The sequence below is a fragment of the Hippichthys cyanospilos genome, chromosome 17, assembly GCF_059441005.1.
Source record: "Hippichthys cyanospilos isolate Australia breed blue-spotted pipefish chromosome 17, RoL_Hcya_1.0, whole genome shotgun sequence".
Classification (NCBI taxonomy): domain Eukaryota; kingdom Metazoa; phylum Chordata; class Actinopteri; order Syngnathiformes; family Syngnathidae; genus Hippichthys; species Hippichthys cyanospilos.
In genome coordinates this window covers 5,928,111-5,947,290 of record NC_142385.1, presented here as the reverse complement: position 1 = coordinate 5,947,290, position 19,180 = coordinate 5,928,111, and the positions used below count along the sequence as shown (strand labels likewise).

Sequence of the window (19,180 nt, the reverse complement as noted above, 5' to 3'; positions counted from 1 at the left end):
ATGCAATTGCAGTGCAATTTTATATCGGTTGTTTTCTTATTTACTATAATTACCATAATGGGATGAGCTAGGGGTTATCAGTTGGCTGTTAGCAGCAGGTGCCTGTTGCAGTTAACATCAGGTCGTGTTAGCTGAGGTTGGCACGGAATTATTTTAAATAAAAGAAGCGAGCAGACTGAACTAGCGTTCGAGTCACTCTTTGTTCACACACAGGAATATTACTAAAATGGAGAGGATCATGGAAAAGTTATATCTCCACAGCTGACTGAATTAAGAGTAGCAAGGTAAGCAGCTGAGTGCTCCGGTTCGAGAACACGGAACACTGAAACAATAACCTCAAGACAGTGTTCCCTTGCTACATTGCGGTCTGGTTATTGTCGCTTCACTCTTTTCACTCTCATATGTCATCAGGGGCTTTCTTAAGTGTAAGTGTGGTCGGAACAGGAGAATGGTGCTGGGTTATTCGTTGCCATACTTTGTGTTGCTTTCCTGAGATTCCTGCCTGCATTCCCAGTTGGTGTCTGTTTCATAGTTTTTGTTTTGCTTTCATGTTCAAAGTTTTTCCCTCGCTGATTATAATTTTCTGTTGTCTTTTATGCAGTCAGTCGTTCTTCTGTGGACTGCGCTCCCACTCTGCCTCTGGTGTGTATTTTTGGTCTAGACCTTTCGTGTCTCACTTTTATCTGTGCTTTGTATTTTGGCTTCAGGTTTTTAGTTTTCCCTTTTGGCATTTATGTGTTTTCTTCCATGCTGGGTGTGTGCCTTTTGTTAATTAACCCTTCCAGTGCCCAGTATTATCTCAAAGGCAACTAACCCCGAGAGAACCAGCCTATTTTGAGCATTTTGATGGCTCTTTCAAATTCGAGAAAATATTGTGTGTTATGTCTATGAACACATACTATAGCTGGTACCATACGAAAGACTGGATTTTTTTTTTCACCTAGAAAAGATAGTAAGTTTCTACCTTATTTTGTTCTTCAGTAATCACTGTTTGATAATAGAGCATTTGAGTGACACTGAGCTATTTATATTCAAGTAGAAAATCAGCTTTTTGTGACTATGACACTGAAGCCATCTGAAACATCTCTGCAGTCCTTAATTGAAAACAAGAAACAAAAATGATGAAAACAAAAATGATGAAAATGTGTTTTTGATGGCAAAACAATATTTTGTGTGTATATATATATATATATATATATATATATATATATATATATATATATATATATATATATATATATATATATATATATATATATATATATATATATATATATATATATATATATATATATAATGTAAGTACACCACTACAGTGCTTAATATAATATTAAGAGATGGGCTGGGAAAGCCTATTCATTCATAAAAAAAAAAAAAAAAAAAGTAATTATAGTTGTAGTCATGTCACTTGTGCACAATCCAGGGTTCTGAGGTTTATTCGTATCAAAGACAACAAAAAAACCCAACTATTTATTTTTAACAAAAAACAACCAAAAGGGAACATAAGTAAAAACAAGGTACAAGCATAAACGGCTCAATCTTTACTCCAGATTTTGGCTACTGCGGGTGTTTTTTGGAACGTAACCCCCACGATAAATGAGGCAACACTGTAATCAGGTATAGAGGGAAACTTTATGCAATAATTTCAGTAGATAATTTATCTTTATGACAGTGAGGGTTTAACTATTGTTAAAAAATCTAATGAACTCTTTTAATGGCAGCTCTTAGAAAAATAATGTGCTTTTTTGAACATCCTTAATTGACCAAAGTTGGTGTTTTTTAAAAAATATATTTTTTTTCCATGTTAATGATCATTTCAGATCTTTCCAAACATTATCTCTGCCCATTCCCATTAAACATGGATGAATGAATGAATGAATGAATGAATGAATGAATGAACAAATACATAAATAAATACACACATACATACCTACATACATACATACATACATACATACATACATACATACATACATACATACATACATACATACATACATAAAAAATAGTTGACATCATTTGATGTTGATGGCACTCCTTGATTGCGTTCTTGTCCTTTCATGTCACTGGTGCTCCAAGTGTTGCTCGCAATGCTCCTTTTTTTTTTGCTGATGAGCAGAAGTTTGTTTAGAAGTGTGCCTCAAGGGGATCTTAAAGCATTTGTTTGCCCCTTAAGGGTAATTTATTTATTTATTCATGGCCCCTGACATGAATAAATGAAGATAAGATGCATCTAAAAGGATCTTCTAAATGAAAGTGCATTTTCAAAAGACAATCAAGACGTTTTTAGGCAACTTCATTCACATTGTATTAAGCTCAAATATTACACAAGTGACTCTCTGGAAGTCAACAAAATACACCACAAGAACTGCAGGTGACCTTTGTTTTAATCGCAGAAAAGGACATAAGATTGTCCTAAACATACAATCAATAATTTTCTAATATTCTATAAGCCAACAATGTCGCCACAAATTCTCACATTAAATCACAAACAAGCAATTTCATCTGGGAAAAGATCACATGTACCACTATGTTTTGCTCATCATCTTAGTACATTTTGGAAACACAGTGTTACTTGATGATATTAGATGTACTGTAGTTACAAGGCACATTGAGTAAACACACTGCATGGACAATTACAGTGGAGTCTCCAAAGTTAAACATGATCCATTCTGTGATCCTGGTTGCCTGCAAGTTATTCCTGAATGATTTTTGCTACAGGAAATCGCTGACGGAGAAATCATTTGACTTGCTTCACTCATTGGAAAGATAATGGAAGGGATACACATGTGTTGATATTAGTTTGAAGTGCTGTCAAAGGATTAACTTTACAAACTTATTACCGTATTTTCCGCACTATAAGGCGCACCTAAAGGCCTTCCATTTTCTCAAAATCTGACGGTGTGCTTTATAATCCAATGTGCCTTACTGTATACAGCAAATAAACCCCAAATTTTATTTTATTAAAAAACATAATTGTCATGTAAATTCTTCAATTTTTTATTTTTTTTTTTTGCATTTAAGTTAGAAATGTATTTTTTATGAGGAAAGTTTGATCACCCCCTTTTTTACATTTTGACATGTTGTATATATGGCCCTTTTCTCAAGCAATTTATCTGCGGAAAAGTCGCAAAAAAAAATGGCAGTTTTTATGAAAGAAAGCATCATTTTATAAAATACATCCAGAAGCTATTTTTAAATCAACAAAACAATATATTTTAAGGTTTTTGGTTGCAGTGTGATTAAAAAAAAGAGTTTAATATTACTTGAATCATGATTATAGTCTTTTAAATACATGATTTGTCTTGGTACTGATCAAAAAATATTTTAATGTAATCAACAGGATTTTTTAAAATCATTTTTTGATAGTATTTTCCCCAAATCATCTTGACTTTGAATGTCTGATTGAAAGATTTGACTCATGTACCTAATTGTTTTGTTGCCATTCCCTTTAGTGCAGCTCCCTCTAGTGGATGCATAACGCAAGCCTAGCCACTACAGTAGCTTCTGTTCTATGCGCCTTATAAAGTGGTGTATATATGTTTGTATATATATATATATATATAAACATTTTTAAAACAGGCTATTCATTGAAGGTGCACTTTATAATCCAGTGCCCCCTATAGTGCGGAAAATACAATTATAGCAAATATTTGTATTGTTAATTATGATAATAAAATTTTTGACAACATTTGAACAAAGCTTGTAATAGATATTGCCGAAAAAAATTAATGTTAAAAACTGTTGAAAAAAAACAAAAACAAACCTGACTCATATGGAAAAAAAACAAAAACAAACCTGACTCATCAATAAAGGCATTTCTTGGAGACCCCGCAGTAACGACTACGTAAAATGAAATGCTACATAGCTAGAAGTGTGTGGCACCTAAAATTTGCGTAGCTGTGATGTGTGTGGTGAAACATTTGTCTCTATTTTCATGACCGAAGTAAATGTTAATACTTATTCCTACCATCTATATCTCAGAGGGAAGGCTGCACTTCTGTGGGAGTGGTCACGGTCTTACACGCACAGCAAGCCTTGTGTATTTCCAAATCTTAGGATCTGCCAACATTTGTGCTAAAATGCAGATTCTCTGTCTTTGAAAGTAGAGGCCCATTGGGTAAGCTGTGCAACCCCTCCCCATACAAGATTACGCCATGTTTTTTCACAAATACATACTTAATATTAAGCAGTGCATCCTCTGTGCACATTGTAGCCCTTCACAAATAAGCTTCATCTAAAAATAAAAAATAACAATGTGAGAATGCCTCACATTTTTACACTATACATCGATTGCCGGACATCTCGACAAACGTCCTTCTACATATATGGTGATGAAGTGTGCAATAGTGAGCAAAAAAGCTACATGTCAATCTAACTGAATGCAAGGAAATCTTTCATAACATGACCTAATTTCAAGAGATATTTAGGTCTTCTTTACGCATAGAAAAAAAAAAAAAACCTCTGGGTGTCTTCATGCAACATATCATTGCGCTACATTCACATTAGTTTTGGTTCAAAACCGCCTTGTCCAAGTGAATTAAACATCACAACGGCCCATTTAGTACATTATGTCCAAACAGCCAACAGCATGGAAAGTCTTTTCGGTATAGTTCACTCAAATTGCTCAACAAGACGTTTATCACCGTACAGTATCCTCTGCATGCAAAGCAAATCAGGGGGTGGACATCCAAAGGGGGTTTTAAGTAATCAGGAATGATTACAGTAATCAGGAATGATTACTTACCATCAAGAAAGTACGAAACAGAGAATTCGGTTTTATATACAGGAAGGCATTCAACCAAAAAAGAAAGAAAGAAAAAAAAGCACTCATATATAGGTTTTGCTAAATTGAAATCATGTCACAAAGCATTTCAACACAAAAGCCCTCACTCATCTCGTATTGTTGAAGGCTCCAGGGACAAGGGTGCCGAGTGATTATATCTGTGCGATGCTTTGAAGGGAGCCAGTCATTTCATCGTCCTCCACAGACATTAATATGCAAGGTGAAAGCGTGTGGTCCATTGTGTAAAACCACTTCCTATTCAGATCAAGATGATTATGCCTAAATGTAGTCTCCCGGTGTGCAAACAATAGCGAAATGCACTGAGTTCCAAACAAACCCGCGATAACAAACTCATTCATAATTCAATTACCTTCTATTCATAGCTTTAGCCCCAAACACAAATGTTGCCAAGAATACTTTTAGGAGTTGCTGTGAAATCGTAGCGTCTGGCACATTTATCTGTCACATTTCTCATTATTGAACGTAAGTTAAAAAAAAAAAAAATCTGCAGTGTCTGGTACAGTAGAGTATTTAAAATAGGTATGGACGTGTGCTGATAACTGGCCTTATTTCAAAGTATTGACAGCTGATACAGATAACGCCCCCTCTCTGGGCACAGTTTTGTAGGAATTAAAAATGAGAAGAATAGAAAGCTGACCTTATGGTAATTTTATGAAATGATAGAGAAAATGCCATGTATAAAGATAGGTCAGTCTTGAAAATAATATGTTGAGCATCAAAAAGACTTATGACATTAATACTTGCAATGAGTATTGACGATTCAAGATTGAGTATTCACACTTGTATCAGTCTAAAATAGTGGCATTGAACATTCTTTATATGAAATCAATTTATGTTGTTCACCCAGCTCTTTTTGGATGGATGGATGGATGAGCATTGACTGGAGAAGCAATCTACGACAAAGTCAACCTGACACGGCAGGATGACCCCATTTTCCAACAGAGCCTCAGAAAACATCCTCATTGACATGAATTGAGAGGTCATGGTACATGCAGCTCGAGATAGCTAAAAGAGCAATCGGATTTCATTGAGTGGCTTACAGTGTTGAAATGATTTTGAAGACTATCATTTGACCCAAGCTCTGTGTCTATATAACTGAGATGACAACTTAGTATTGACAGCTAACCCCACTTTTGTTTTGCTTATTTTTCTAGACCAATTTATCGTAGCGAATTTATACAGAAAACTCAACTACGAAATGGGTTCTAACATTTGAACTTTTTCTCTGTTTGCATTTGCTTGACTTTTATTTGGATCATTTTGACCCGCTGTGTTATTCATCGGGTAATGATATCTATCTATCAAGCTTCATGAAGGATCATGTTAGCTCGATAAATATCTCTGCCCTATTAAAGGATAGTTGATATGGCTTTGGGGTGCTCGGAAACATTTTGCCTGATAGGATGAATCGCCACGCTGGAAATGGAATGCAGTGTTTGGTTTAACCCTAATTAAACTTTTTTAATGGAGCACACAGATTCAATTTGATAGTATGATATCTATGAGCTTGTGTAATTAGGACATTACAGTGGTGCTCATATGTTTACATACGCCAAGGCAGTGGTGTCCAAACTACGGCCCGGGGGCCATTGCTGGGCCCATCATCCTTTTTTTTTTTTAGCAACCAATATAAAACTTGACAAGGCTATAGGGAGGGTATAAAAATAAAAAAGGTACTGCTGCTACTAATAATAATACATTCTTTTATATGCTGTACATATTTATGCAAAGAAAAAAATGAACTATTTACGAGTTCTACTCAAAACACTTTTTTTTTTTTTAGATGAAAAATTAGTTTCTGCGTCAGCATCCAATTGATTTAACTGTTTTAAAATTGGTCAGCTAACAACAATTTGATCTTGTTCTGGTTCCGTATGTATTGGAATTGTGTTGCTCTTCAATGAACGGGTGGATCTTCTTCCAGGCAAAGAATCTTTTATATGGTACCACCGAAGTCTACAAGTCATACAATACAATATTCTGTCCGTCGTGAAAGCTGCGTCAAAATGCTCGAAATCAGCTGGCGTTTTAGGGATTACCTTTTTGGATGACACTCGAACGCCAGAAAGAGTTAATTGAATCTGTAGCTGTAGAGACATCATAACTGATACATAATCTCTCCATTTTAGTAATATTCTTGTATGTGAACAAGGATGAAATAGGCCGCAGGTTCAGTTTGCTCGCTTCTTTTATTGAAAATAATTCCGTAACAACCTCACCTAACACGAGCTGCTTTTAGCTACAACAGGCACCTGCTGCTAACAGCTAAGTGACGTCCACCCTCGAGCTTGTCTCACCGCGGTAGTAATTGTAAGAATATGGCCAATATAAAAACTACACATCTGTGCGTCACAACTCAGCTTATGTGGCTGACGGATCAAATTTCCCTGAATAGTGTTGAATTCAAATAAATAAATGAGTTACAGTTTATAAGATGGACTCATACTTTTGGCCTTCATTTTTGGGACAAAAAGCATGTTTTATATTTGGGGAATTATGGTAATCTGTTTACTAAAGCCCCTACATAATTATAGTATCATGCTTTATTCATTGGTACTTACTACCAGTTCTAAAGGCTTAACCAATTGAGAGGCTGATTGTGGCGATCGTCGAATCTTTCCTTATTATGATACTGTATAACTCTATAAAAGTGAGGACTGCGTAAAAAAATGTAAATTGCGCACATTGATGAAAAGAAGCACTGTTGAGCTAAATGTCAAGTACTTATTGAAAGGTTCCACAGACATGCCATTACAGGAAAATATTTTACTGACCTTTTTGATTGACCCGCCCATGTTTGCACATGCGCCAGGCTGGCAAAAAACACTTTTGTATTTACAAGTACAAGCTGTTTTGAAACAAGTGAGCTTGCCAATTTCTCTCACCACCCCACCATTGAAGAGTTCACGGATCAGTGCGGCGTTCCTCAGCACGCCGCCAGAGTCCTTCATCATTGGGAAATAGGGTGGGTTTGCCGTTCGTTTCTCTGATAATCCTCTAAAGACCGAACAGATCATTACCATATACCATTATTCCTTATTTATTTTTCTTAGGTTTGGGTTTTATCTTTTGAGGGTTGCTAGGCTGTCTTCCACTAAAATGTTTGGCTTCCTCAGCATGTCTCCGCTTTAGTGAAAACAGTGCCTAATGACGTTGCATTTCCAAACATCCCTCACAAAAAAGGAGGTCTCATCTTCATCTAACATTGGTCAGTTAACTAACTGGGTCTTGTTTCCAAACGAATGATGTAAGCATCATTTCAATTGGTGTTTGTGCTGTGTTATTCATTGTTCAGGGTCAATGAGATCAAGTTGCCCAATCCACTCAAAGAGTTATAAGCCCGGGTCAATGTACCGTCTTTGGGCTCTGTTGTGAAATTGTTTGGATTTCATTTACTTCATGTGTCAGAGTCCATTGAACGGTCAGCTCTTACATCAGTCCTCCGTATCTTTGAGTAGTAAACAGTCATATAAACAGACCCTTAATCTCTCAGGATGTTGTTCTCCTGGTCCCCTGCCCTCAAATGCTGGTCTGAAGCTCTCCGTTGAGCAGCGCTGCATTGTGGGCCTCCAGGTTGGCATTGATGATCAACGCGTTGTTGGCCATCCTGCTCCTGTCCACCCTGCTGTCACTGCGATCCATTTCATCCAGACCCGTGACCTTTTTGAGACAGAGCACTTTCTGGAAACTCTTCTTGAAGTTGTCCGACAGGAAGGCGTAGAGAATGGGGTTGGCGCAGCTGTTGGCGTAGCCCAGCACCACCACAAAGTCGAAGGTGCTTTTCACCGCAGATGTCGGGTTGATGGAGCTGGTGACCGAGGTGACGTTGAAGATGTAGAAGGGTAGCCAGCAGAGGACGAAGACGGCCACCACGATGGAGACCATCCGCGTCACCTTACGTTCGGAACGTTTGCGCTTGGTTGAACCTACTCGCATGCCTGACGATTTCACCTGAGAAAAGGCAAACTGTCAGTTCCTCAAAGTATTCATGTGGTGCATTCTACTGTGAATCACCGATCAAATTCATCCGTTTATCCTTCCATCTTCACCATTTAACCTCATTAGGGTTGCAGATGATCTAGAACCTATCCCAGCTGACTTGAGGCAAGAGGAATGATATTCATTGGACTGGTTACGAGCCAATCGCAAGACCATTCACAGCATAAAAAAAACAACCTTTTACGTATATTCACACCTATTAAAAAAAAAAACAAAAACACTGCAGGTTTTTGTTTTTGGACAATAAGAGTAAGCCACAGGACCCAGAGAAACACCTGTGAACATGCAAACTTCATGATTCATACGAGGCCTGACCGATATGAATGAATTTGAGACTGATGCTGATTTTTGGCAGAAAAACAATTACAGATTTATGATAAATTGGCCTACGAATAAAAAATATCGTGAACAAAAATGTTTTTTGTCCCAACACATTTCACTGGGCATCAACTACATTTTAATTTGACAGTTTTATATGAATTACATGTGCTTTCACTGGCCCGATACCAATTCCTCACAAATAACAGGGATCAACTGTAAATATGTTGTGCAAAGAAAAAACAACTTTCCTTGCACTGTTCAACTAAGCATTGCTTCTAAAAAAAGAAGATTTGCTTTGGTTTGAATGACAGGTCCACAGAATGACCAAGAAAAACATTCTATAAAATATATTTAAGGATACACAGTTATGATATAGATTTAGGTGCAATAAATAATCAGTGTTACTTGTAAAGAAATGCTGTAAATGGATAGGGGGCATAAAGGTAAATAGGTAAATTAATCATAAAAAAATCGGCCGTCTGACAGTTTTTGCCAGTGTTTAAAGGGCCATAATTAATTTAATACACCAGCTACTTAATAAGTCAAATCCTAATTATTTCATCAAATAATTTTCTAACCAGTTTTCCATCTTGCCACCCCTTTTTTATCTATTTTTTATTTCTGTAAAAAACATGTAAATTGGAAGATTTTCAGGAGAATTTTGTTTGGTTTGATTTTTCAGTTCATGTTCCCCCAAAATTATGAGTTTCACTGTACACTTTTATGTTGTCATATCACCATTCATGACTAGATGGCAGATAAGGCTTAGCTGTGTTTACATTTACAATGTAAGTAGGCTGAATAGTTTTTAGAGGATTTGGAATGACTTGCTGAGCAAAATACTGTATGTACCTCAGAAATTTTAAAAAAATGTTGATGCATTGATTTTTGTGGTAAAAGAATTAAACACAAAAAGTCTACATGCACTTTTAGTTTCTTTGCTTTTCAGCATGTTTGCGCAGTACTTCAAGGCAGGGCTTGGTAATATGCACCCCCTTCTATCATTTAAGTTGCCCACTCCTGTATTACAACAAACAAACATGATAAGCATTCAAACTGACTAATCATATGTTGGACATGACTTTCTTTCCACTATGTTTCATATTTGTTAAAGAAGTGATTTGATTGTGAAATATTTTTTTTTTATCAAAAAGACATTTCCATACGCACAGACACACAAAATAATTTCTGTTCAGGAACAAGTAATATTTCTCAACTTTTGGTTATGAATATAGCAACAGAGTGAGATGTATGTTTTATGTCACAACAGCTGATATGAAAATGCTGATTCTTTTAGACTGAAATTCTAAATTTAGCTCATGAGGTGATGTAATGTGGATTCCCTGCTGCAGACGTGTTCAGTGAGGCAGCTTAATGGCAAACAAAGTTCTATGACCGACGACAGCATTTGGCTCAATATTTTCGATTATAAGCTAAATTTGAGCTGTCGTGCGGTAAGCAAGTTCTTACCTTGACGATAATGAGCAGGTAGCACAGGCATATGACGGCCAGGGGCAAGAAGAATCCAATGAAGAAGGTGTAAAATATGAAGGCGGTGTAATAGACATCCTGGGGCTCGGGCCAAACGATCCCACATACCGGCACCTTGTTCAGTCCGCTGAAGATCATAGTCGGTAGGATGACTAACAGGGACACGCCCCACACTGTCAGGTTGATTAACTTGGCTACCCGGGGCTTCCGCCATTTTGTCGACTTAATAGGGTGAACCACGGCCAGGTAGCGATCGATGCTCATCACCATGAGGCAAAATATGCTGGTGAACTGATTGAGAGAGTCTAGGGGAGAAGCAGATAATGCAGTCAGGAACCAAGTGGTTTTAGTCAAACCAAGAGATAATTAACTGCAAATTTAGCTGAAACCATAGGAGAGTGGTGTTACACAGAGTTGGACCTTAAGTGTGAAAATACGAGATTTGTACAGCTCCGACTGGCAAGATGCATTATAGTGATATAAAAACACGTTATGTTAAATATTTTGATAAATGTTGTATACTAGTTAAACCATATCATCCCTCGTTGTTATGGTTTTGTCATGTTATTAGGTTAGTATTGCTGTGTTTTTGTGTTGTAGTGATGATTTCAACAATTGTGACTTGATCGCGGTTGAATTTAGGGTGAAAGGCCTGGTTTATATCCAGGTTGAGGGAATGTATCACAAGCATTGAGAGGAATTCTTCGAAAACAGAAATTGTTCCTTTCAACATACACCAAAAATAGCAATTTTCTTGACAATTAGCATCGCATCATGAAAAAGCACAAGCTTTTTGCAATAATTAATCAAAAATGTCTGAAAAAAACTCATATGTCTGGATTGAACAATAGTATAGATTTTGGTGAAACAAAAGTATGAAATTAATCAAAATGTGACATGAGGTTTCTGCTTGACACCAGCCATGTATGGGGGTCAATGGCTCAGAAGTCAATGGCGCATTTACACTACTGCCAAATTGATTCAAGCATATTGTACATGGCATACACGGTAAATTTATATATATATCTTCGGATGACATGATCTGCCTGATGAGAGGTGAGAGACAGCATGTTAATGCAGTATGCATTGTACAGCTGTGTTGGCACGGTGTTGGTACCACTGTTCGTCCCTTTGGTTTTTGTTCGATGTTGTGCTAAAGGGTCACATCATTGCTGTTTGATTGGTAGCTTTGTCCATTTATGTAGCTAATTTGTGAAATGATGTTCGAGACAAGGGACTCCACGTTATTCGGTATCAACTTCAAAGGGACACCCGAGCTAGCTTCTGTGATTAAAAAAAACTCCTGAGCCTTCTCCATATAAGAAGGCCGGAAGACCTGAAATTGGACCTGCAGCCTATCTATCTATCTATCTATCTATCTATCTATCTATCTATCTATCTATCTATCTATCTATCTATCTATCTATCTATCTATCTATCTATCTATCTATCTATCTATCTATCTATCTATCTATCTATCTATCTATCTATCTATCTATCTATCTATCTATCTATCTATCTATCCATCCATCCATCCATCCAACCATCCATCCATCCATCCATCCATCCATCCGTCCGTCTGTCTGCCCATCCATCTGTCCCATTATATTCTTAATTCCCTTTAAAATGATATATATTACATGACGGTAGCTGAAATATGAAGAACGTTACTGCAATTTCAAAGTTGCCGTCTTGAAATCCCCAGTTTTGAGAAAAATGCTTGTAATATCATTCCTCTTTTTATGGTGCACATTATGGGAAATAGAAAATTGAGGCCTTTAAGAAGGTTGTAGAAATCTCTAAACTTATTTCCTCAACATAAACCCAGTTTTGTTAAAATGCATCATATATATATATATATCATGATATTTCTTCTAAATAATTTAATCTTGCAGACTCCAACTTTTAAATTCCCCCTAGGTTGCCAGGGTTCCAAATCATTTCCTGTTTTCAAGCATTTGCCTCTTGTGGAGCCCCAAAGCACCTATTTGCTCAAAGTGCGGCCGCTCTGTGAAGCGTGCTGGGCTCGCCACCTACCCACAGTCATGATCACCCTGCACAGCGCCTCGCCAAACGGCCAGTGCACCAACGCCAGCTGCAAGGCAATGAACGGCAGGCTCATCATGCACAGCACATCCGCCACGGCCAGGTTGAGGATGTATATGTTGGTCACCGTTTTCATTTTGGCGTAGCGTAAGATAACGTAGATGACCAGGGCGTTGCCGCAGAGCCCCACCGTGCACACCATGAAGTAAATGAAGGTGATGACGACTAAGCTGGTCTTGTCCTGGTGGGACTCCCTGGTCTCTCCTGTCAGGTTCAGATCCAAGTCTGACTCGTTCCCCTGAAGGTAGCTGTCATACAGGAACGGCTCGGGGATAGTCATATTCGGTTGAGTAGACCACTGATCCAGCGCCATAACTGCGGAATCAAAGTTCACTAAGATATGGCCGAGGTGTTCGCAGTGCGTCAGGAACCACAAGTCTCACATCGCAGATGAAGGGAAAAATGTATCTAGGAAGAGATGACAAAGTAACAGAAGAGTATTGTGAGTGACGGTTATAATGTAAGAGCCATGGCAACTGTTCCTGAATATATCCACTGTCAGGTCTAATGTGAGGTGTTCATGTACAGTATACTTTTCTCTCTGCAAGCTTCCATTTTGTGCAATTTGCAACCACTTACCTCCCAAATTGTATATTTGCACAACGGCTCCTGCTGTCAAACCAAAACCATAAACCCACCACCAGGAGTCAAATTATCCAGGGCAGGGGTTGATGTGTGCACATGTGTGTTGTTGCGTGCATACATGCAAAAAGGCAGATTCGAGAAAGGGATCGACGAGGGCGTTTTGCCGCTCCCGGAGACAAATGTTTATTCAATCGATCTTGGGGACAAACAGCTCTGACACTGTGGGAGGATCCGGCTTTCTAGTTGAGAGAGAAGTCCCGATTTTTGTCACAAATCCATTAAATCATCAGATGTGTAGTGGATGCAATGCTTTGTTTTTTAAATGCTGGGTATATTATTTCATTAATTTTTTGATCATGAAAATTGTGAAATAAGTGGTCTGCAAAATAGATGCATGTATAAGAGATTAAATTGACAAATATGTGAGGTGTGATTTTCATTACCAAGTACAAAATGTGTGGGTATGTTCCAGTGCTTGAGCTATAACAATAATGCTTTTATTATTTTTGGCATGTTTTCTATTTTCTACCTGCAAAGCAGTCATTGGCAACTACCGAGGAAGCTAATATCATGCTGTCAAACACCGGGAACTCAGATGGAAAGTCCATCTACATAATTAAATTAGCAGTCTCAAAATCCATTATGTTTTTACCTCTAATTTAACCTTAATGGCTTATCCACCATGGCATCATTGTGAATTGGGATTTTGTTTGGGTTTAATTAGAAATAGCCACAAATAAATACTACATGACCATGTAAAATAATACAATTAGGGCATTTGTGTTTCAATATTAATTTCACACAAACAGATCTTTTTTTGTCTATATTTTGACTTGAGGAAAATTTATCAAATTTTTTCAGAGAAGATACTTACTTTTAAGTGGAAAGCATCCTTCTTGTATTAAGTCCATTGTGCCAACTGCCGAGGTGTCTTCACGGAGCGTGTCCATCTATTATTCCATCCACCTGCTTTTGCGCGCGGCTCCAGCGGTTCTCACAGCCACGATGCACCCTTTTGCTGTCTCTCAGGCCATTTTTTGTTTTGTTTTGTTTTACGAGCTACAGTTTTTCCCCCCTTAGTATTTATGCCTAAATAAAGCTACACAAGGAAAGTGTTGGTGGAGAGTCCAAGCGATGAGTGTGTCACGGTGACAGTGTGCGAGAGATTGGGAGAGAGGGAGAGTAGGCAACAGAGTGAGAGAGAGAGAGAGAGAGAGAGAGAGAGAGAGAGAGAGAGAGAGAGAGAGAGAAAGAGCAAGGGGGGGGGGGGGGGGGGTATGTTGAAAGGCCACTATAGTAATTTCCTGACTATTGAGCATACCTGAATATAGGCCACACTCCAAAACTGTCAAAAAGAAACAAATCTTGTATATGTAAGTCCACCTTATTCCTATGAGCCTTTGCATGGATTCAACTAATCACTTTTGGAATGACATAATCAGCATATTGTTTACATGGTAACTTTTTGAGCGAGTCCACTTTCTGTCCTAATTATAAACTTGAACTGTGGGGTTTTGCCAGATAGAAGAGGAAACATTTACAGCCTGCTTTCTACTTTTTTGCGCATTAGGAGGATCACAAGAAAGAGACCAGCGAAGTTAATTCTTTCAGATTCTTTCACTAATGCTAAAATGTCATAATAGTTATATTGCACGTTACTGTCCCTTTAAGGAAGATGGTACTTTCAGCACAGTTATGGCCAGTTTAGACTGATTAGTGGAAATCAGCCACACAATTTCCTGACAGGAGTGTTTGCTGTTGAAAGGAACATTTTAGAATTTTTGATTTCTGTGAAAAAAAAAATTCAAGACTGTGAAAAAATGACCCGCATTTTAATTTGATCAATTCTTGTGTCAAGAGAAGTGCAAATAATATTGGAGTGATGGAACTGGAAGTGTAAATGGAAGAGAAACAAATCGTCACAGAAAAGATCTGTCACTATGATAATTTTGTGGAAGCAATGTTTTGTTTCTCCTATATCCATGATAAATTGGATACATTTTTTTTTGCTTTTAGTAAGACTGAGTTTGACATTTGATTCAACCCACTCTGAACACTGCTATGTAAGTTTTCTTATATTTGATATAGCATGACTTTTGGTGAGAGTTTTCACATCAAATCAGCCTTGTGCATGTAAGAATATGTGATTGTGCCAGCTTTTGCATGCCCAACCCGTTAGTAAATCACACACTGAGCATACATGGATAATCAGCCGTTTGTAATAATATTACTGTACAGGAATTTGAATGGGCTCAGATGATTTGTATTTACTACTCCTGTCAAAATAGTAGGAAATATGTTATTTCCTTGCCCAATCTACAGTATGTGGCCTCTATAACATAAAACGTAAATAGAAAGAAGCAAAGTCAACTGTGGTTGAGATTAGAATTGATTCCGATTTGGGGGTTTTATAAGACAGGGAAAAAAAATACAAGGACAGCATGGACATGGCTAAAATGCCCGTGAGCATCATAAACCAATCTGATTTGATACACACCATATCCCTTGAGGACATGCCATAGCATCATTACCACATTACTGCATTTCCATCAATAGTCTCACCTTTGATCTTTTCATTTTATAGCCAATAAATGTTTAGGCTGAGTAATAGCTTGCTGTCCCCAATGGCCAACATAGTTTGTTGCTTGAGGACAAGCACAACTGGGAGAATAATAAAAAGAAAAAAAATGTGAAGGTATCTCGCTCTCTAGATTCTATGCAAACAAACCAAAAAACAACATTTGGATGCAGCATTGTCAAGGAGAAACAGATGTCATCCGAGACAGGCACGTCAAACAATCTGACTAGTCTAAAAAATAAATGATTTTGGATGTCTGTGACATGCCAGGAGGAAGTGCATATCAAGGGTGTCTTCTACGACTTGCGATAAAGCTGCATGAGAAAAATCTTGTCTCTCTTAAGTGCTGCTATTTTTAATGCTGGACAACGTTGTATCCAAGTTTCATGCTTTATTTATGTCTGAGGCTTTATTTCATCTCACCAGGGACTGAGGATTGTAATCCAATTCAAAAAGGAGGAGCTATTGAAGGGTTTAGATAGTGAGCACATAAATCCCCCCATTGTAAATCAGTAGCCAGCTTGTGAGGGTTATTAGTTCTAGGTCAAGTGAGGTCACCAGTCTACTAGCTTCTGAGAAAGAGCCATCAAGCTGAAACCATTTTTGATTTAAGTGTGTCCCACATCCTACTGATGTCAAACATAACTTGAGCCCAAATTCAGTAGTAGTTAAAGTGGTGATCATAATTAAGAAAAAAAAACTGCATTCCAGAAATATAAAAGATGCCACAAAAGCAGCACTATTATTATGCTATTAATGGCAAGCTACAGCGTCTCGGAGACCTGAAACGTCTGTTCTTTCTAAAGAGGTATGAAAAAGTTTGGGCACCCCTGATCATTTTTAAGATTTTCTCTTATAAATCATTGGTGGTTTGGATCAGCAATTTCAGTGAAATATATCATATAGCAGATAAAGACTGTGATATTTGAGAAGTGAAATGAAGTTCATAGGATTTACAGAAAGTGTGCAATAAATATTTAAACAGAAGTAGGAAGGTGCATAAAGTTGGGCACCCCAACATAAAAACGACATCAATATTTAGTAGAGCCTCCTTTTGCAGCAATAATAACCTCTAAAGGCTTCCGAAGGCTTCCAATGAGGTCTAGACTGTGGATTCTGGCTGAAGAAGATTTTCTTCTTTACAAAACGTTTCCAGTTCAGTCAGGTTTGATGGTTTGCGAGCATGAACTGCCCGCTTAAAATCACAGAACAGATTTTCAGTAATATTCAGGTCTGGGGACTAAGATGCCCATTCCAAAGTGTTGTACTTGTTCCTCTGCATGAATGCCTTAGGACAGGGGTGGCCAAGTTCGGTCCTCAAGAGCCACAATCCAGCCTGTTTTCATTGTGTCTCTTCAACTAACACACCTGATTCAAATGATTAGCTCATCAGCATGCTTTGCACAATCCTGATAACGACGCTGATTTGACTCAGGTGTGTTGGTTGAAGAGATACATTGAAAACAGTCTGGATTGTGGCTCTTCAGGACCGAACTTGGCCACCCCTGCCTTAGGAGAAATTGTCCGGCGTTTAGTGTCGTTGTGTTCAAGTATCCAGCCCTGGCGCAACTTCAACTTCTCCAATGTTCACTGATTCTTGAACATTGTTTTTCAAGAATCTGCTGATACTGAATCCATATAATCTTCAACTTGAACAAAATTGCAACTACCTGCACTTGCCACACAGCCTCACAGCATGATGGAACCACCACCAAATTTTACTTTGGGTGACAAGTGCTTGTCTTGGAATGCTGTCTTCTTTTTCAGCCATGCACACAGCCCGCTGATACTGAATGTCCAAATAACTTAATTTTCAGCACATTATTCCAAAATGAAGCTGGCTTGTCCAAATGCGCTTCAGCATAGCCAAGCAACTCTGTTTAGGGCATGTGCGTAGAAAAGGCTTCTGTCGCTTTACTCTCCCATTGAGCATCTCCTTATGCAAAATGCGCTGAGTAGTTGAACAACTTCTGAAGCAAAATTATGTTGTAGGTCTTTGGAGCTGGTCTGTGGGTTGTTTGACTGTTCTCACCAATTTTCGCCTCTGCTTAGGTGAGATTTTTCTTGGCCCGCCACCTGAGGCCTTAACTCGAACTCTGCCTGTGGTCTTCCATTTCCTCACTAAGTTCCTTAGCTTAGTCTAAAACATAAACCCAAGTGCATCAATGTGCATCAATGTAACTGAAACTAACAAAATAAATAAATACATAATTCTTATTTTATCGCAATTATACTTCACGTGACAAAAACAAAGTATTTTCTCCACGGTCATCTGTGCCCGCTCCCTCTGGCATCACCTTGCGCTACCCCCCAAGGGGGCCACCCCACTATTTGAGAAGCACTGATGTAGGCCACGGTTCAATGAGTTTGTCAAATAACCCCCCCCAATATTATTAGCACTAAAGGTATTAAAATCAATAAAACTGTGCAAAGCTTTCCATTAAACTGTGATCATTATTATGCCTTTCAGTTTTCACATTGATATGATCGGTAGGGTAAAGCAATCTAGTTAATAACTAAGCTAACCATTAGCCAAGCTTCTTCCATGTTTTCTTCTGCTGCAATTCTTTTCACCTTTATTGTATTTCCCTCTGGTCTGAATGCCCCGCGCTCTCATTCTGCCTCTTGCAGGTCAGTCTTGGTACTAGAACAGAAATCTGGCTTTAGGAAAAAGCCTCAAAGTTGTGGGATTGTTTTTTTTTTCAAGTGTCCTTAACATTTTAACAGAGTTTCATCAGGTATCAGCAGGTATCTAAATGCTTGATAATGCCATGACAAGGAAAAGGTACATTTTCTTTTCAAATTAATAGCAAATTAATTGGAACATGACACAACTTATAGCTAAATTATGTTATTGTGACCGTTGCAAGATGTTGTATGGTCCTTGACGCAGTTTCCTGTCAAAATGAATCATAAATACAACAGATTGTGCCTTTTTCAGGTGCTGAATATTGTACACCTTTTCAAATTAATAGCAAATTAATTGGAACATGAAGCAACTGATTGCTAAATTATGTTATTGTGAAACATTGCAAAACGTATGGTCATTGACACAATTTCTTGCCAAAATGAATCATAAATACAAAAGATTGTGCCTTCTTCAGGTGCTGAGGTTCAAGTCAGATATCTGTGGAAGTCTACTGTACACCGAACTTGGTTTGGTTCTTTCCAAACTCTGCATTTCACATTTCATAGCATAGCATACTTAGCGACCGCTCGTTTAACTTTGGTGGAAAGCGCAGTTTAGTTAGCTGCAGCCGTGAACAAACTTTCATATGACTAATGAAGTCACT

At 37.9% G+C, this 19,180-nt stretch overlaps 1 protein-coding gene across 3 annotated transcripts; it reads right to left on the bottom strand.

Moving 5' to 3' along the window:
* Positions 1 to 2,369: 2,369 nt before the first annotated feature.
* LOC148409332 (somatostatin receptor type 2-like) lies at positions 2,370 to 14,457 on the bottom strand. Of its 3 annotated transcripts, XM_088438757.1 has the most exons (5): positions 14,184 to 14,457; positions 12,792 to 13,132; positions 12,656 to 12,713; positions 10,598 to 10,923; positions 2,370 to 8,758 (listed from the first exon to the last, which is right to left on the bottom strand). In XM_088438757.1, the coding sequence occupies exons 2-5, from the start codon at positions 13,035 to 13,037 to the stop codon at positions 8,327 to 8,329; spliced, it is 1,062 nt and encodes a 353-aa protein (XP_088294883.1). In that variant the 5' UTR covers positions 13,038 to 13,132; positions 14,184 to 14,457; the 3' UTR covers positions 2,370 to 8,326. The 3 variants fall into 3 exon arrangements, with proteins under 3 accessions (XP_088294883.1, XP_088294882.1, XP_088294884.1); XM_088438756.1 differs by having other exon boundaries at positions 12,656 to 13,132; XM_088438758.1 differs by having other exon boundaries at positions 10,727 to 10,923; positions 12,656 to 13,132.
* Between the last annotated feature and the right edge of the window lie 4,723 nt (positions 14,458 to 19,180).